We start from the raw sequence: 18684 nt of genomic DNA, 5'->3' as shown, positions 1-18684 counted from the left end.
CAGTTGAGAATGCCCAACCATCCCAAGGTAATGTCACAATCATGGTGTTGCCCATTCTTTTGTACATATTGTACTGATTATTATTATTATTATTATTATTATTATTATTATTATTATTATACATATTGTACTGATTATTATAATAATAATAATAATAATAATTATTATTATTATTATAATTATTATTATAATTATAATAATAATTATTATTATTATTGCAACATCGAATTAGCATTCCTCTAACTCTCATAATTATTTATTATTGGGCAGAAACTTGCCACACCCTGAATTGCAACATCTATATATGGAGGGGAGGTCACATTCTTGCATAAGTTATCTCAGCAACCCAAGTGATCAAGAAGGAACGACAGAGCCAGTGTGGGATCTGTGAAGGTATGAAAAACTACATATGAGGATTTCCTGTAACACTGCTTAGAGTGTATTATCTAAGTCTGAATGTATGCCTCTTTGACTGCTAGACTAGATAATAATCTAATGTTACTAACCTGTAAATGTAACTATAAAGATCTGTACTAAGAAATTGCATTTAGACATCAGGCATCAAAGAAAAGAAAAAATACATATGCTGTATTAGTAAAAAGTATTATTTACAGGTTTTAGTCATTAATGAGCTTAAAGAGGTACACATGTTTTTTTGTTCTCTGACACAAATGCATGCAACTTTGACATGGAGTATTAAGGATAGTTTTCAAATTAAAACATGCTGGTAAATATGTAAGCAAATATAAACTACAGATAATGTGGAATATGCTTTAACATTCTATACATATTACTAAGTGTAAAGTGTAACAGATTCATGACACTTAAATTAGCTGCATTTTTTCCATTTTAGCACTGCGCAGTTATTTTGTTCATACTCAATCCCTCAAAACTATTTTAGTGGTTTCACTCTGTTCATAGGAGAGTCGGTCCATTCCAGGGTTTTATTTTTTTCAGTGGTGGAGGAGGAATTTTCTCAGACATTTCTCAGAAACTGTGAATAATACAGCCTCCCTGTGCAGACTAGTCTTGTCTTGTTGACAGAGATAATGAGGGATCTTAGGATCTTATTGGAAATGTATACAGTCAGAGAAGGGGTATGCTAAGCTAAACGAGTCTATGTGATGGAAAGAATTTTAAGCAAAATGAAAAACAGCTGGTCAAAAAAGACAGGAAGCTCGAAACAGGATGTGGACAACCTACCCTTCAACTTGTGGTTTATCTGCACCCCAAATCCATGCACTCAGCAGCACACTGAGTAAACATGAGTGCAGTATGCTTACATAACACTTACATAAGCAATAAGAAAAATTTATATAATTTTTCTCAACATAATGAGGCAAAAGATTTTCTTCGGGCTGACATTTTAAATATTTTGTTAGTATGTACAGTAGGTCGTGTTTAAGTGTCTAACTCCAAAATGCTGTCAAAATCTGCAAATTTTCATGAGAACTGTCTGCCTCACGAACAATACTCATATTGTGGAGGAGAAATATACTTCCATTTGCATGCAAAATAGAGCTCTGGTTGTTTTGAACTTTAAATTATTTATGGTTGACAAGGACATTTTGGGGAATGTATCGCGTCATTCACAAACGTTACCGCACTTTCTGACAAATTTCTTCCATCTTTATAGTATGTGTGTGTGTGTCCTTGTTGTGTGTCAACGAACACAGATGCCTGTTATATGACCCCTGCAGCTACACATGTCACATGTGTGAATGTACAGTATGCGTACACATTCCGCCCAACACTTTCGTTTATCAATACACACACACACTCTCTCTCTCTCTAGCTAAAACTTATTAACGTATATACTCCAATAACCACTTAAATGCATGACTAGCCACTTAATGCGCAGTATAGATTCAATAATGAATAACACAAGCATTTATTACACACTCAATCTCAAAAAGAGGTTTAAATTACTTTTCAAAAAATAATCAGTAGCTACAAGTACAAGTCATGGCCATATGTTTATTATCTATGTGGTTCTTATTTTTTGTGCGAACAACCACAAAAATTCAGGAATTTCCTTCGGGATAAATAAAGAAATAAAGTATCTATCTATCTATGTATCTATCTATCGATCAACATATCTATCTATCTATCTAAAATGGACAATACAATAAGGTAACATATGCAGCTAAATCCTGGCAAGCAATGCAGAATAAGTAGTACAAGAAGTCATAGTGGGTGGCTTGGCAGGCTTAGTGGTTATCACTGTTGCCTTGCACCTCCAGGGTCGAGGGTCAGATTCCTGCTGTGCATGTTTTTCCTGTGCTTGGTGCATTCCCTCCGGGTGCTCGGTTTCCTCTCACAATCCAAAGACAATTCCCAAATTCACATAGTGTTTGAATGAGTGTGTGAGTGCGTGTGTGCACAAATTCACCCCTGTGACTCTTTTCACAAGCTAAAGCAGTATGGAAGATGAGTGAGTGAGAGAGAAGTTATAGTCATCACAATATCCACTAAAGTTTAGTTCTGAAAGCTAGCCACTCAGTGTGGACATTGTTTTTTTCTCGCTTAAATCCAAATCGCTCTATTTTTCCTCTCCATATGCAGCTCTTGTTTTGGGCTTGACCTTCTTTTTTACTGTACTTTCTGATGTTGCTCAAAACAAACACCATAAAGCTACAGTATATCAATCCAAAATGGCTAAGGCTGATGTAGATAAAATTATGATTTCAATGTTGTGAAGCCAATGATCAACTGGTTTCCATTTGCATGGTCATGCTTTCCATGGTCAACTTAATGGTTAATCCTTCAATGTTGTTTTCACCAAGGGAAGCCAACCCAGCCAGGCTGTCCATCGGACATGACATTAGTTGCCTATTTTAGTACGCATTCACCATGTATTCTTTACAGATGCGCTGTTTTAATCATCGCAAAATATAAGTGCTATACCTTAACTAACATCGGCTGTTCAAATTGCACATGTTGGTAGAGTAACTTTTCCTCACAAGAGTTGTAAGAATGTGCCCATCACAAGAAATGAATTTGCGCCATCACTGAAACCAACTCTGTTGAAATCCTTTGTTGCAGTTGATGGACTCCCATTGCACTAACGAATGTGTACAGAGATAAAGAGCAATGTGCACATATTGTATGGATGAAGAAGCTTAAAAAAGGGAAACCAGCATTGAACTATGCAGTGAAAAGCCAATGACTGCGACACAAAGGACTTTTAAAGAGGATTTAAGAGATGTGTTCAATGATGGCGCAAATATATCTTTTGTAATAGAAACACTCTTACATCTCCAGTGAGGAGGAGTTACTTTACCAGCAGCATGTGCAATTTACTGTAGGTGATCTATGTCAATTAATTAAAAAAAAGTCATGCCTGTGCTTGCATACTTTCGGTACAGAGCTCATACTCATTGTGAAACAAGGAAGCAAAAGCAAAACTAAGCAAAACAAAACTGTTAAATAATGTGTTTTTTTTAATGAAAAGTACAGTCTGTAAAAAAAGGAAGTCTGTCTTCTGCTGGCTTCTGTGAAAAATCTCCATTGGTGGTAACCTTGAGCCTGTATAGTTATGGTTTTATTGTTGGGGAAAGTCCATGAGACAAGTAACTTCCTAATGTTATTCACAATATTACAGCTATAATCAGTAATTCCCTGACCAACTTCTTTATTTTTTCTTTTTATGTTTATAAGACAGAAAAATTCAGCTTGTTAGGTCACCTAGGAATTGCAAAACCCTTCATACAGAAGGCTTGTGGACTAGTGGAAAACCCAGAGTTGCAGCTTTATCTCTGACTGAGATATAATTTATAATAAAGATGTCTTCTTAAATAAACACTTAATCACATAAAAAAACATTTATGTGTTTCTGACATCAACCATACACATCACTGTACTGTATAAGTTACTACTAAATCAATTATTATTCCGTAAAGAATGTTGCTGTGGTAATAGGTATTTGACCTTAAATTTCCTGGTGAATTTATCAGTCAAAGTTTTGGACAGACCTTCTAATTCTAATGTTTTGTTCCTTAGTGATGTGGTTTCTACATTCCTGAACATTACTTGATAACTACGAAATAACATGACATTATGACATTAGGTAATTAAGTAACAAGAACAAAAAACGCAACAGTCAGTTGTTATTAAGACATGATGGTAAACTGTTCTGGAACAGTTCTTGCAAGAACAGTATTGTCATGTGCATTTGCAAAACAAAAAAAAATCAAGCACCATGTTGAAACTGGCTTTCATAAAGACAATCCCTGGAAACCAAGCCCAAAACTTACCTCTGCTGTAGAGTTACCAGTCTCGGAAATCACAAAAAATCTGCATCTAAACTTTTGACTTCTACTGAAACCTGAAGGATTTGACCATGTTTTCTTTGGATTCCATTTAAATATTGGAAAAATAAACCAGAGTTAAGCAGAAATTTGATAATGAAAACTAACATACCGTGCTATGCTTTATTATAGCTAAGATGAGATTTATCATCATTACCCAGCTGGTGTTACTGGTACTGCCTGCTGTGGAGTCATTTGTGCCAATAGGCAATGGTAACACACATGTGACCATCACTGGCAATGCTGTGATGAAAAAGATCTCTGAAGTATGTAAAGCGGTGGCTGAGTCAGACGGACGACCATTCAATCCAACAGTAAGTATGGTTTTGACCAGATTTAATTCTATTTATATTAACTATTTTGAGTGAGTGAGTCTTTTCATCTCCTTTTCTCTTTTTCTTTGTGTCATAGGGTTCCTCTGCAGAAGAACTGCTGCGTGCATGTTTGGGTACAAAATCTGGTCAGGTGTCAGCAAACAAGTTCCATGAAGCTCTGAATCAGATTTACATGATGAATGCACTAATGGACCGTGACTATATGTACAATGATGATTATCATTTCCACAGTGAGACTTTTAACCAGGGACATTTTCTGATCACTCGGGGAATCAGTTCAATCAAAGCCAGCATTCGTAACAACAACTTACAAGCTGCTCGAGAAATGCTAGGAAGAGTCTTACACATACTACAGGTGAGAATCCCAATGATAAACAGTTCATTAAGCACAGTAAATAAAGTGTGTCTTTGCTTTTTTGAATGTATATACGTATATGTATTTCAGGATTTTTACAGCCACAGTAATTGGGTGGAGTTGGGTAACAAGAACATATATATCAACCTCATTTTTCCACATCTAACCATCGACAATGTTGCAGGTAAATGTTGCATTACACCATTTTCAACTGCGATGTCTTGTAGCAAATAAGTTGTTTAAATGAGTTAAATAAAAATTGAATAAAAAATAATTGCTACTAAAATTAAACCGCTGCTCATGAAAGCATTTGCATCAACAACTAGTATGTGAATAAATAACAAAACAAACATCGAGCAGACATTTCACTACATAAGTTAAAATAATCCCAAATCTCCTAAAGTCTAATTTATCGCACACAATCTAGATAGATAGAGACAAAAAAATTAGGTGTCACTTCACAAGGTGAATATAAATCAAAAAATGCATACTTAGATATCACTATTCAACTGAGATATTAAATATTGCACATACAAATGGTGTGATCTAGCAAGCTTGTAATCTTTACATTGAAATATATCAATAACCAACATTTTCACATTTTGTGACCCTGCAACCACAAACATAAATATATTTTATTGGAATTTGATGTAATATACCAACATAAAGTGGCACATAATTGTGTAGTGGAAGGAAAATAATAGATGGTTTTCACAATTTTGTTACAAATGAAAATCTATAAGGTGTGGCATGCATTCGTATTCAGCCCCCTTTACACCGATACCTCTAAATAAAATCCAGTGAAACCGATTCCCTTTAGAAGTCACCCAATTAGTAAATAGAGTCCACCCGTGTGTAATCCATTCTTTACCAATGCTGTGGTGTTCGTGGTTCAGGACCGAACATCACTGTTATGTCTACCCAAGAACTTGAAAGTTGGGACCCTTCCACCCACTCTCCATTAATGCATATTGGATCAGGGGCTACACTACATTTAGCTCAATTAGCCTCATAAGATGTCTTTTTATCGAATCAAGGGTTGCATGAATACAGGCCTGGAGAGCCAGTGTTTTTTTTTCTGCTCGAACTCAAGCTGATTTAACTAATCTGTAAATTGCCAGTTTCCGTGGCACTTTAGTAAGTGTTGGTGGACAAACTTTTGAATTACAAACTAAAATTTTATTTTATTTAATTGTATCTTATTTGTATTGCTTCTATATCTTCTCATTTGATATATATATATATATATATATATATATATATATATATATATATATTTTTTTTTTTTTTTTACTTATTGACTGTTTTTTTTTACCAACAGCAGTTATTTTAAAATACTTTAACATTCATTAAACTAACTGTTGTGTGTGTGTGTGTGTTTGTAGATAAGGCCACGCCAACCTGTAATGACTGTGCTAGTGGTACTTGTGCAAACCCCCTGCTGCCCTCCATTATAAAAGAGAAGAAGCTGACATCAGGATATGTGAACATGTTTTCTCCGACAAAACCTACTGGTATAAATGATCATATGCAGGATTCCATACTTAACAAAGCAGCTTGCAATTTTAGTGTCCTCTGCAGTCTGTAAAGTGAATTGCACTTGCTAGTACAGTAAAACACCCAAAAGTCTCATGTTGCTCCAATATGACCACAGCAGCTCTTCGAAAACAGCATACAGGGAGTACATGAGAATGAAAGCTCTCTTCATTTCTCTACATACTCCCCAGCTACACTAATGCACTTAGCCCAGTGTTTTACCAGTGCATCGTAGTACGTTTTCTCAGTATGCTGGAGCCATGACTGCCTGCTTCATATCTGAAAAGTTGGCCTCCCAGGAACTCCTTTAATGGCTCAAACATATGGAAAAGGCTTGGCGTGAGGTCAGGACTGTATGGGGGATGTGGCAACAGGAACTCCCAGCCGAGTTCCTGTAATGTACAAGTGGCGTTCATGAGTGATTGTGTGTAGAGACAGATGTGTCACTTCTGCAAGTTGGAGACATATTACCTATTACCTCTCGATTTTCTATAATCAAGGATGCCACTAGCTGAATGGTCATGGAAGGGACCACCCTGGGATCCGAGCCACCACAACCGAGATCATCAGTCACTGCCTTGGCACTATTTAAATGTGTTACTTCCGCTGAGTGTTACTGTACTATTCTTGACGTCTTCTGTAAATGTAAATGTTTTATGCCTTTGTTCACAAGAAAATTCATTGCAAGTCTCAGTTTGGCTTGAATGCAACTTGTATATTATTGATTTTTCTAAAGAAAAAAATAACCAATTTCTGGGCTAGTAGAAAACTAATGAAAGAGACTATTCAGATCAAGAGGAAGAAAATGATAGTAATCACAGTTTCCCTAAATTGACACTGCTATTGTTTTATAGGCCTAGAGCTGTATAAACATTACAAACAGCACCTTCAACTAGAAATTATATTTAGATATAAATTAATATGATCATATTCAGTTTCATTAAGAATTTTTTTGTATTTTTTTTTTTAGGTAAATGCAGCCATGGTGGAGCTGGTGACCTGAGCAGTACCCAAACGCCTCGTGGTGGGATCAGCAAAGATGAGCGTAAGACCCACAATGCTGCTCTACATGACACTGCAGTCGCATTGGCAACAGATGCCACTCTTGACCTCTTGGAAGATATTCGTGGAGCCGTTGGTGATAACAGTTTTCTGAGGTAGGAGACAGAATTGAGTCCTGGAGAATGTAAACATTGTGTATATCATTTTCAACATGTTCTCTTTCTATATATATTTTATTTTATTTCTCCCTTCTATTTCTGTCTCAGGATGGTGGGTATTGATCGTACTGCTGTCTTGTGTTTTGTCATCGACACAACAGGCAGCATGTCTGATGACATCGCAGAAGCTAAAAGAGTTGCATACGAGATCATTGACAGTAAAAAAGGGACACAGGATGAGCCTTCAGAATACATATTGGTTCCATTTAACGATCCAAGTAAGAAAATATGTATTTTCCTCTTTTTCATATTTGCATACTCTTTCTTTCTCATCAATATGACATCATTATCTTTGCATAGTACCTCTCAAATTCAAGTTCAGTTTTAGGTACTCGTGCCACATCTGATCCAACTTTAATTAATAAGAATCACTTTTATTTTTTAAATTCATACATTTTCAATAATACAGACATGGTGAATCCAGAGCCTGTCCTAAAAGCACCGTGTATGATACAGGAATACAGCAGTCTATCACATCAAACACATACAGTACAGTAAATGCTATTTATACATGAAGCAAATTAGCCTGTCCACTTTCCATTATGTTTTGGGAGGAAGAAAGAAACCCTTGCAGACATAAGCAGAACATTTAGAACCATGATCATGATTTGTAATATACTGGGGACTGGAATAACCATGTACTGATTTATGGACTTCATATTTCTATTATGTTCTACAACAATTAGTTTGGACTGTGTAAACCGATTTAAGGAGAGGCAGTACAGTCTGCTGTAGTTGAAAGTGTTGAGACATGGAAGCACTTCTAGCAAGAAAACACATCTGATAATGTTATGTTATCTTAAACTACACTGTCTTCTTCGCAATCATTTCAAAGTTGTTCCGAATGACGTCTGAACTGTCCATGTTTTATGCTTTTACTGCTAATGCAAGCTACATAGCTAACTAGCGTCAAACACAAAGATGAATCTCAAATCCTTCTCTTACACCTGATCAGGAGCGCTGCTTAGTGTGGAACAAGGGATTGTACACCCTACACGATATTTCAGATTCAACCCTGGGATCCTAGGAATTGGCTGATATTTAAAATAATAATAATAATAATAATAATAATAATAATGTGGCGTGGGCGGGGCGGCGGCTGACAACCAGCATGTCTTGCGGGGGGGTTCTCTGTGTTCACCCTGTTGGGGAAGGGTGTTTGGGGTAGTGGCTTCGGCCCTGTTTGTGTGTGTGTGTGTGTGTGACGTGTGGAATGTGCTCAGGTTCATGCTTAGGCTAAATTGGATGTAGGTTCTCGTGTGAATGTGCTGCTCATGCTATACATGCTGCGTGCATAATAAAGTACTCTCAGCCATTGCATTGGGCAGCAATTAAGCTCATTCGTCTCTCCAACGTCCTTTCCGGCGTTAATACGCTACAATAATAATAATAATAATAATAATAAATGGAAATATAAAATAAACCTTTAGTTTACCTTTGGTTACCTTTATTAACCAAACTTAATGGTTTATTCTGATAATAAATGCCATTTGTAGAACTGTTGTATAAAAGCAATATCATGCTGAAGGTTGTGCTGTTGTACTGAATATCATATGATATGATATGTGTGATAGCGCTTAATTAGCTCTTTTGACTGTGAGCTAATCCAAGTGATTTTAATCCAAAGTTTAATCCCGTTACAGTTATAAAACTAAAAAACGTTGCAAAAGGACCCAAATGTGACCCCTTATTAGGGGTGAAAATTGATCTGCCAACCTTCTAAAAAGTAGCCCAGAGTCTTAACTGCTCTGCCACCTCATCAGTTATGAGCTGGGTTAAGTAGATTTTAAAAGATGCCAGGGAACCCTCGAACCTGTGCATAGCAGTAATTACGAAAACAAATTGAGGTGAAGACTTGCAGCTTTTATAATGCATTTTTTGTTTCTCTTTTATTTTTTCCAGGCTTTGGACCACTTCTAAAGACAACAAACCCAGATGATATGAAGGCTGAGATTTCAAAACTGGGTGCCGCTGGTGGTGGTGATGAACCAGAAATGTGTTTGTCAGGACTCCAGGTATACTCTGCCTGCATTTCAACCTAGAATCTCAACCTAGACTGGAACCTCTCTAGACCAAATCCCAATTGAGTTTACATTGCTTTCTAATTATGCATGTGTGTTTCTGTTTCTCAGCTGGCCCTGACTGGAGGTCCTCCCTCTTCTCAAATTTTTGTTTTTACTGATGCCACTGCAAAAGACATGCACTTATATTCCACCATCAGTGCACTCATCCGCAGCACCAAGTCCACAGTAAACACTCCAGTCTTTGGAATTCATATAATAAAAAAATAATATTTTGGGTCAATTATAAAGTGTTTTTGTAGGAATATTATAAAATGTTAGATTGTATGATTGTAAGAATGTTAATTGTTAGTACCACTTGTATTATGCTGCATCTTTTTAACTACTACGACTGCTATAATAACTATTGTCATTCTACTTTTTCTCTCTTTTACACTTAGGTCTCCTTCTTTATGACAAAAAAGTCAAGATCAGCAAGATCTGTACGTGCTTCGGCACCCACAGGTTTTCAGGTTTATTATGACTTTGCTTTGGCGTCAGGAGGTCAAGCTATTGAGGTCACTAAAGCTCAGCTGCCCAGTGCTACTGAAATCATCTTAGACACCTCTACATCTGCTTTGGTAAAAAAAAATAAAAAAAAATCAAATTTATGTTGAAATGGATGTCGGAATTTATGTATAATAAATATAAAAAAAAATTTCTGTAAAAAATTAGTTTCCAAATATGCTTACGCATTGTAAACATACTTGGAAACTAATTTTTTATAGTCTTGTATGCCTTCAATTGGTTTTGAGATTTTTATATGTTTACAGTGCCCTCTACAGTTATTGGCTCTCATTATAAAGATTAGAAAAGAATCTTCACAGTAAAGAAAAATCCACCTTTTGGTGATGTCGCTTCATTTTACACTAAAAAAACAATGAATTATGTTAAATCCATCTTTTAAAATCTGTTAAATCACATTGACTGAAAGAGAAAAGCAAATCCCTTACCAATAAATAATTATTTTTCTCCAAAAAAGATGTGTCACAAATTATTCAACCTTCACCGGGTGACTGTGGCAAAAAAAAACTTCATGAGATGACAATTGGAAGCAACCAGACTCAACAGGGAGCCCATCCTCAATTTTCTGATATCAGATAGTTATATCAGGGATTGATTTGTGGTCATACTGCACTCATCCCGAGTCACCACATAGACCAGACAGGACCTTCCTCAGCAGTAAGCCAAAGGCCTCAATGAGACTCTTTATTCTTTTCCATGATGTGTTACTTCATACTTGTACCCCACTTAATCAGGAAGTCATGGATAAGAGTTTGAAGGTTCCTACACACTGCAATCAGCTAAAAATATAAATTTTAAATGGAAAACGTTTAGTTTTATTAAGGACAGGTTTGTTAGTTTTTTTTCTCCTGAAAACATTTCATTCAATGTATGGTTGGATTTCTCTAATGTTCCCATATGAAGCTACTTCACCCAAAGATGGATCTTTTATTATCCTTTTTGATAAGCGTTATGATGATACACTTTATGTATAAGAGCCCTTCCGCTGGGTGGGTTTACTTGTCTATTTCAGGTAACGGTCCTACAGCGAGCCAGGTCCCCAGGTCGTGTGGAGAATATTACCTTCCTGTTAGATGCATCGTTGTCCAATATTACTGTCTATGTGACAGGAAATAACCTCAAGTTCACTCTGCGCAGTCCATCAGGTGAGGCCAACTTAGCACTGGAATTGTATTGCACCGTTGTGTCTTACAGTAACTATATTATAATCACATTTACAGTACAATAATGGCAAAATGGCAAAACCACATAAATGCTTTGTAAATAATGAAATATTCCATACAGCATACAGTAATTGGAAAATCTTTTGAGGCTGAGAGGTTTCAAATACCTCACCAAAATAACATTGTCCTGACATTAACATCAGGTGTGTCTCAGTCCAACACGGCAAATAATGGGCCTCTAGCTACCATTCAGACTGTGGGGAACCTGCAGCGGCTTCGATTAGACAGTTTAAATGAACCTGGCATGTGGAGCATCAACATGGAATCCACAGAGGCTTACAATCTGAAAGTGACAGGTGAGCTAGTTTGTTCACTTTTGTACACTTTTTTCATATTGAATGTTGCAATCTTACTGCTTCGCTGCAATTCTGTGTGCTGGTTTCCAGCAGGAAAAGACATTTATGAAAACAGAGTGTGTCTTGCAATATTTGACGGAATCACATCTGTGAAAATGTTTTAATACATGTAGGTTTATGTAAAGGACTTAGTAACAGGTAAACAAGAAAAACTTATATGTTTGCCAATAGCGAGTGAGGAAATTGGGAGTGCCAAATTAGGAGGTTTTTAGCCAAAACACTCTCCAGCAAATGCTAGAGATGTGACTTTTGGGAATTCTGGTGAGCTTTATACTCCAGCCAATACTGGACTTCAAAATGAAGCAGTACTAATCTGAGAATGTTTCCACCAGGTGAAAAAAAGGAAGGGCTGCACAATTAGATGATATAACATCATTATTGTTAAACAGTGTCATAATTTGCAGAGGCCATTTTAGAGCCTGTAGCACCCTAGGAAAACTTTGCTGAGAGTCTGTCTAACCACAGACAACCAGCATTCATTAACATTATCTTATAAATAATAAATAAGTTGGTCAGCCTTCAGGGGCCCCCTACCTGACTGCGGCCCCGAGCAGTAGTCTGCCTCGCCTCTGACAATGTGTCAAATTTCTAAGGGAGAACCCTGCAATAACTTGATAAATAACTTTTTATTGCTTTTCAATAATGCTCCAGCGAATAATAATTGGAAGCTAAGGTACATATAATTTCCTGCAGAAATCACTTTGAGTATATATATATATATATATATATATATATATATATATATATATATATACAGAGAGAGAGAGAGAGAGAGAGAGTTTTATATATATTGTCTATTAGTCTGCATATAAAGCACTGTTTATTTGTTTGTTTTAGGTCAAAGTCCAATAACTTTCATTTACAACTTCGTGGAGGAATTTGCTGGAATCCACCCAGGAGTTTCTGTCATTGATGGTCAACCACCAAAAGGTTGGAATAGTCATTACATTCCATTTTACACTACGATTCTTTTTATCCAACTTAACCAAGCATAAAAGGAAATGCCGTAGAACCATTTACCAACTGATTAAAAGCAAATGCACGATAATTGTCTAAATTGCAATTATTTATATACTGTACAAAAGCACACACAATTTCTGAATTTTTAGCACATGATTCTTCTGCTATAATTTTGGGAGGTGGGAGGGAATCAGAGGACCTGAAGGACACCTATATAGACACGCCACAAATACAATATAAAGAGCTTATGATCAAACAGGATACTGAAACATTCATTAAAGACTATAATTTAAGAACATTATTAAAAGATGCTTATCCTGACCTTTGTAAACAACCAATTTATATAAATAGACCTTTCCAAATTTTAGTCAAGCATCCCTAGCTTATACAAACTATTTTTGTGTGATTGATAAAGAAACACTCATTCATTTAATGTATGTATATAATAATAATAATAATAATAATAATAATAATAATAATAATAATTAGACACTTGGCCTTACACCTCCACGGTTGAGGGTTCAAGTCCTGCCTTTGGGCCTGTCTGCATGGAGTTGGCATATTCTCTTCGTGCTTGCTGAGTTTCCTCTAGGTGTTCTGGTTTACTCCCACAGTTTAAAGAAATTGGGAGTAGGCTATTTGGCATTTGCAAATTTCCAGTAGTTTGTGCAAGAAAGTGTCTGTATGTGGGTGATTGTGTGTCCTGCCATGGATTGGCACCGCATTCATGGTGTACCCCACCTCATGCTCCGATTTTCCCTGGGATAGGCTCCAGGCTTTCTGTGACCTCTATACAGCATGAGTGATATAGAGAAAAACGAGTGAGAGTAATATTTTACTCTCTATTCACTATGCCTGTCCTGTATTTGGTACTTTAGGCTTACCTGCTAAGCTGTTAATGACAGTAACTGGACAGAAGGGTGCTGCGGCTCTGAAACTACAAGAAGTTACCCTAGTGGACGTTTCAAATGATAATGTGGTGTATGGAACCATCGAAGAAATGAGTGGTGGGAACTATCTGGTTACTATGGATCGAGTTCCAGACGGAGAATTTGTGGTTATGATGAAAGGAAAAGATACGACCACCTCAAGTGACTTCCAAAGGCAGACCACCACACAGATGTCGCTGTCTTATGTCATTGTCAAGGTCTTGTCAAAGTCTCCTCTCATTTTGCATTAAATTTTGAAAGAAGAAGTTTGTCCTTTGTCTCAACAAGTATATTTTATTTCCCTGTTCTCTGTAGGCCATAGCAGATGGTGCAATGGTGCCAGGGAAAGATTTTAAAGTATCTTATACTGTATCTACTAATGGAACCGGTGGAGCCTTTAAAATCACTGCTAAAAATGACAAAAATTTTCCTCTGACATATGATGGCAGGTAAATATAACAGCTCATTTAAAAATGTATATTGTTCTAATGTCTCATCATCAAATCTCCAGGAAGTCATAATATATTTTGTGTTATCTCAGCCTTACCGTGATCACAGGGGGCAATGCTACAGCCTCAGTGACTGTCAAATCCCCTGTAAGCACTGCATCAGGAAGTGATGTCACTCTAACTATTTTGGCTGAAGGGCCCGGAGGTGCTGATTCTAACTATGCTGTGATCCGCCTTCCTGTCCTTGCTGAGGTAACTCATTTTTATTTGTTGTCATAGTTACTAAGATTTTGAAGGGCCTGTAGTGAATTGATAAAGAAAAATCTTCCAACAATATATAGTCAAATGCAGATATTTGTATAACTTAATGACAAAATAAAGAAGAAAACAATGACCCTTTGTAGCCACAAGGCAGTTGACGTGTTAGCTTTCACAGATGTTGTTTCACTGTTAATATATTTTAATGAAGAAAAGGTGCGAATAGTGATAGGGAAGTATTAAAAGTGGACAAAATGTAAATTAAATTACTCGTAAATGTAAATGCAAATATTATCTAATACCTTGCAAGTCCAACCTTATTCAAGGCGCGCTCAAGTCTAACGGTGGTGAAATTTCTCATGAATGAAGGCATAAAACCAAAACCAACAAAAAAAAGTATGGTGATGAGACTCTTAGCAGCGGTAAAACAATTTAAAGGATGCAAAACATTTTAAAGAAGGCTATACATCCGTAATGATGAGGAACATTCAGAATGTGGAACGCCTGATCTTAAAAAATGATGTATACGCCAGCAGAAGAGACACATCTGTCTGTCAGAACTATAGACAGAGGTGGAAAGAGTAATTCACTTTCCACTTTTTACTGAATTACTTTTTTTAACAGCGGGAGTGGGATGGGGATTCTAGTGTAGTTCAAAAAAGACAAGCGGATATAAATCTCCAACTAGTTGTTTTTAGTTGAAGGAACACCTTTGCTTTGTGCTTAAAATCAAAGTGGCTGCTTAAATATAAGCAACCACTTTGGGGTTTACATAAGCATTTGACGCGATTTCGCTTTCAGCTTGGCCTGCATCACTGGCATGTTTTGTCCATATCCATCGTTCTTGTGAATTTAGCGCGTTTGTTCTCCCCACCCATCAATCAATCAGTGCAGTGGTTTCCAGGGTGAAATTTTTTTCCTTCCCCGTTGCATTATTTTTTAATACAATTTTTTATTTTTAGTCATTTATTTTTTACTCAGTAGCGAATATGACTTAAAATGTAGTGAAGTACAATACTTTAAACAAAACATACTAATAGTATGTTTTGGTTAAAGTAAAATTACAGATTTTTATAAAAGTAAAATTACAGATTTTAAAAAGTACTTTAAAAAGTAGAAGTACACAAAAAAAAACTACTAGTAAATGTAATTTGTTACTTTCCACCTCTGACTATAGACACAATCACTTGCACATTACAGGGGAAGGTATAGTCACATCCCCGTGCAATCCTTACCTCACTCCAAGTGATTTTCACTTTTTTGTAGTTCCTAGGAGGCCAGCGTTTTTGAGGCGAAGCAGGCAGTCCAATCATGGCTCCGGTGTACTTTCTACCTTGATGGTATCTAAGCACCAGCCTTAATGTAGCAGGGATTAATACCTTAGTGTAGCAGGGATTATATAGAGAAATAAAGAGAGTTTTTACTCTCACAACTGTGTTCTAATATTCTGCACAATCAAAAGTCCCTGTTTGACTTGAACACCCCTTGTAACTGCAAAAAAAAAAGGGGAATAAAAAAAGAGGAATAATCAGTTGTTATATAGGGTAAATATTGAGAAAACATTTCGGCAACATTTGGATTTATTTTAAATGAACTATATATCACTAATTACTGCCATTAAAAAAAAAAAAAAACATTTTTATATATAAAGTCCCACTGCATCATCCACTTCTAGTGAACATATGTACAGTATACAGTATGCACAATTCACTATTCTTTAGTTGGTAATTAATCAATTTTTTCTTTCTTTGTTCAGGTGACTGACTTTACCCCTCCAAAGTGTGAGATTGTTGCTGCAAGTCCCATCTGTCCATTCGACTGCTCTCAGGCAAACTGGGAGATGTTTGTCAACATCACAGACGGCAACGGTTCTGGCATCGATTTTGTCTCCACCCAGAAAGGCAGTGGCAACTTCTCATATGAAACTGTGGTGGATGGGGGTATAACTGTACTCATGGGTTACTACAACGCCACCTGCTGCTCACGTGATGTAGTTGTGACGGCTGTTGATAAGCAGGGAAATGTAGGGAGATGCACCTACACTGTCCAGAGGAATGGAGGAGTTTCCCTCAGTCTATCTCTGCCCCTGTGGCTCTGTCTGCTGGTTTCATCCCTTAGCATAACGCGTCTTGAGCTTCTATTGTAATAAATAAATAAATAAATAAATAAATAAAAAGTCCCGGTGCAACCACATATAAACCTTTCTCTCATGCAATAAATATGACACCACAGTGTTTAGCGTCAAATATTATTGTATTTTAATTCAGCTACATTTAATAAAGTGATGTGCTGTGCATTTATATTTAAAACATTTTTTAACTTAAGATGTAAAATGATCCACCCAAACGAGTTATACATGTATTATAGATAAAACTATTTTTATTATTTAAATAAAAATTAAAGCTCCTAATTTTAACTCACACTTACAAAACATATGTGTAAATTTTTAAGGCACTTACTTTTTATGATCTAATGTCAACTCAGAGTTACCATGTTGAAATAAAAGTGTTTTTTTTTGGAGCAAAGGTGTATTTAATAATTTTCTTAGATCATCAACACTACACACACCAGCCACCAGGAGGATCATAAAGTATTAAAAAGAGTTGGGGTCTGTTTGCATGAATATGCATTATTCATTCTCCATTTATAGTGGAACCTTGGATTACAAACATAATTAGTTCCAGAAGCAGGCTCGTATTTCAAAACACTCATAAATCAAAGAGAATTTTTTTTCGTAAGAATGAATGAAAACTCAAATTATTCATTTTACAGCCCAAAAAAATAAATACATAAAAATAATTAATAGAAAAATATAAAGAAAAATTTAAGAAATTAAGCTGCACTTTAACTCAAAACAATATATATATATTAATAATAAATAATAAAACATAAAAAATAATAATAAATAATAACTTTAACAAAAATTAATCCAGACAGATAAGTGTTTCTGTTTATGCACGCAGGCGCTGTGTGTGTGTGTGTTTGTGTATGAGTGTGAAGCTAAAGTAAGAGGAGGACCCCCCTCTTCCTCTTCTCATTTTACACAGTAAACCTTCCTTCTCTCTTATTTGAGTTTCACACACACACAAGCATACAAACACAAAATAAAATGTTTTACGCGCACACACGTGGTCACAGTGTTATAGTAAACAGTACATGCGTGCACAGATGTTGATTAAACCAGTGAAAACGCGCACTAAGACCAAGCAGGGGAGACGATTACCCACAATTCCGCAGCGCAAGAGAGAGAAAAAACATTGGCTCAGTTGTGATCACGTGACACTTGGCGTCAAAACAAGAAACGCATGTGTGATACATGATACTCAGTACTTGTAAACCAAGACTTGTTTGTTTTCCAAATCAAAATTTATTAAAATTTAAATTTAAATCTGCTCGTTTTGCAGGAGACTTGCAAACCGCTTTATTTGCAATCCGAGGGTTTCACTGTATCTTCCATATTTGCTTTATCCTGGTTAAGGTCATGGGTAATCTGTTGCCTTTACTGAGAATAAATAAATAACATCAAATAAATCCTGGCAAGTCAATCCATCATGGGTCTCTTTCCTGTTTTGGCCCCAAAATGATATTGAAACATCTTTTGATTCTCTTCTGCCAAAGATACACACCCTCCAAATATCTTGTTTCAGTCAGTAAACAGACTCCATATCTCATTCATCTCGTGATTCAAACTCACCTGAGATGTGTTTCCGACTTAATTGTCATCTACCTGTGCCTTACTGAATTCACTTAACATAATTAGCAAAGGCACACCCCTGTCTATATGAGGTGTCAGTGTAAGCCATAGGGTCGAGAGAATGACCTGTGGCCCCTTGAGACAGGATTGTGTCAAGACAGAGCAAGAAAAGGATACAAGAAACTTTCCGCAACACTGGATGTGGCAAAAATTGTGACAACCTGAATATTTTAAAACCTACAATGTAAGTCTGTCTATCTATTTAAACTGTTACCATAACTAGCGCTTGGTTGTAATGACCTACAATTCATCAATGATGCCAACAGTCGTTGCTTTGCTTTTATAAAGGAGTGGTCATCGGCACTAGAGCATTTCAGGTAACGTATTAGAGGGAGAGGGATACATCCTCTGACACACACACACATATATATATATATATATATATATATATATATAAAGTATTTTTTTTATTTA

The 18684-nt window shown here is 36.2% G+C and overlaps 1 protein-coding gene across 1 annotated transcript; it reads left to right on the top strand.

Moving 5' to 3' along the window:
* The first annotated feature begins 323 nt into the window (after window positions 1–323).
* On the top strand, window positions 324–16825 carry vwa11 (von Willebrand factor A domain containing 11). The gene is made up of 17 exons (XM_053501786.1): window positions 324–393; window positions 4443–4624; window positions 4722–5000; window positions 5091–5184; window positions 6386–6514; window positions 7507–7693; window positions 7805–7974; window positions 9659–9771; window positions 9889–10005; window positions 10218–10397; window positions 11354–11486; window positions 11708–11860; window positions 12758–12850; window positions 13759–14027; window positions 14125–14258; window positions 14351–14510; window positions 16273–16825. Exons 2-17 carry the CDS (start codon window positions 4448–4450, stop codon window positions 16660–16662), a joined length of 2778 nt encoding a protein of 925 aa, XP_053357761.1. The 5' UTR covers window positions 324–393; window positions 4443–4447; the 3' UTR covers window positions 16663–16825.
* Window positions 16826–18684: the final 1859 nt, after the last annotated feature.

Source organism: Clarias gariepinus, chromosome 8 (assembly GCF_024256425.1).
Source record: "Clarias gariepinus isolate MV-2021 ecotype Netherlands chromosome 8, CGAR_prim_01v2, whole genome shotgun sequence".
Lineage (NCBI taxonomy): Eukaryota > Metazoa > Chordata > Actinopteri > Siluriformes > Clariidae > Clarias > Clarias gariepinus.
This window is presented reverse-complemented; position numbering and strand designations above follow the sequence as displayed.

Bases quoted from the DNA above. Each gene is read 5' to 3' on its own strand.
- vwa11 (XM_053501786.1), top strand. From the start codon at position 4,448: ATGAGATTTATCATCATTACCCAGCTGGTGTTACTGGTACTGCCTGCT. The intron at 9,772-9,888 runs GTATACTCTGCC...TCTGTTTCTCAG, and splicing joins TGTGTTTGTCAGGACTCCAG to CTGGCCCTGACTGGAGGTCC. The intron at 14,259-14,350 runs GTAAATATAACA...GTGTTATCTCAG, and splicing joins CCTCTGACATATGATGGCAG to CCTTACCGTGATCACAGGGG.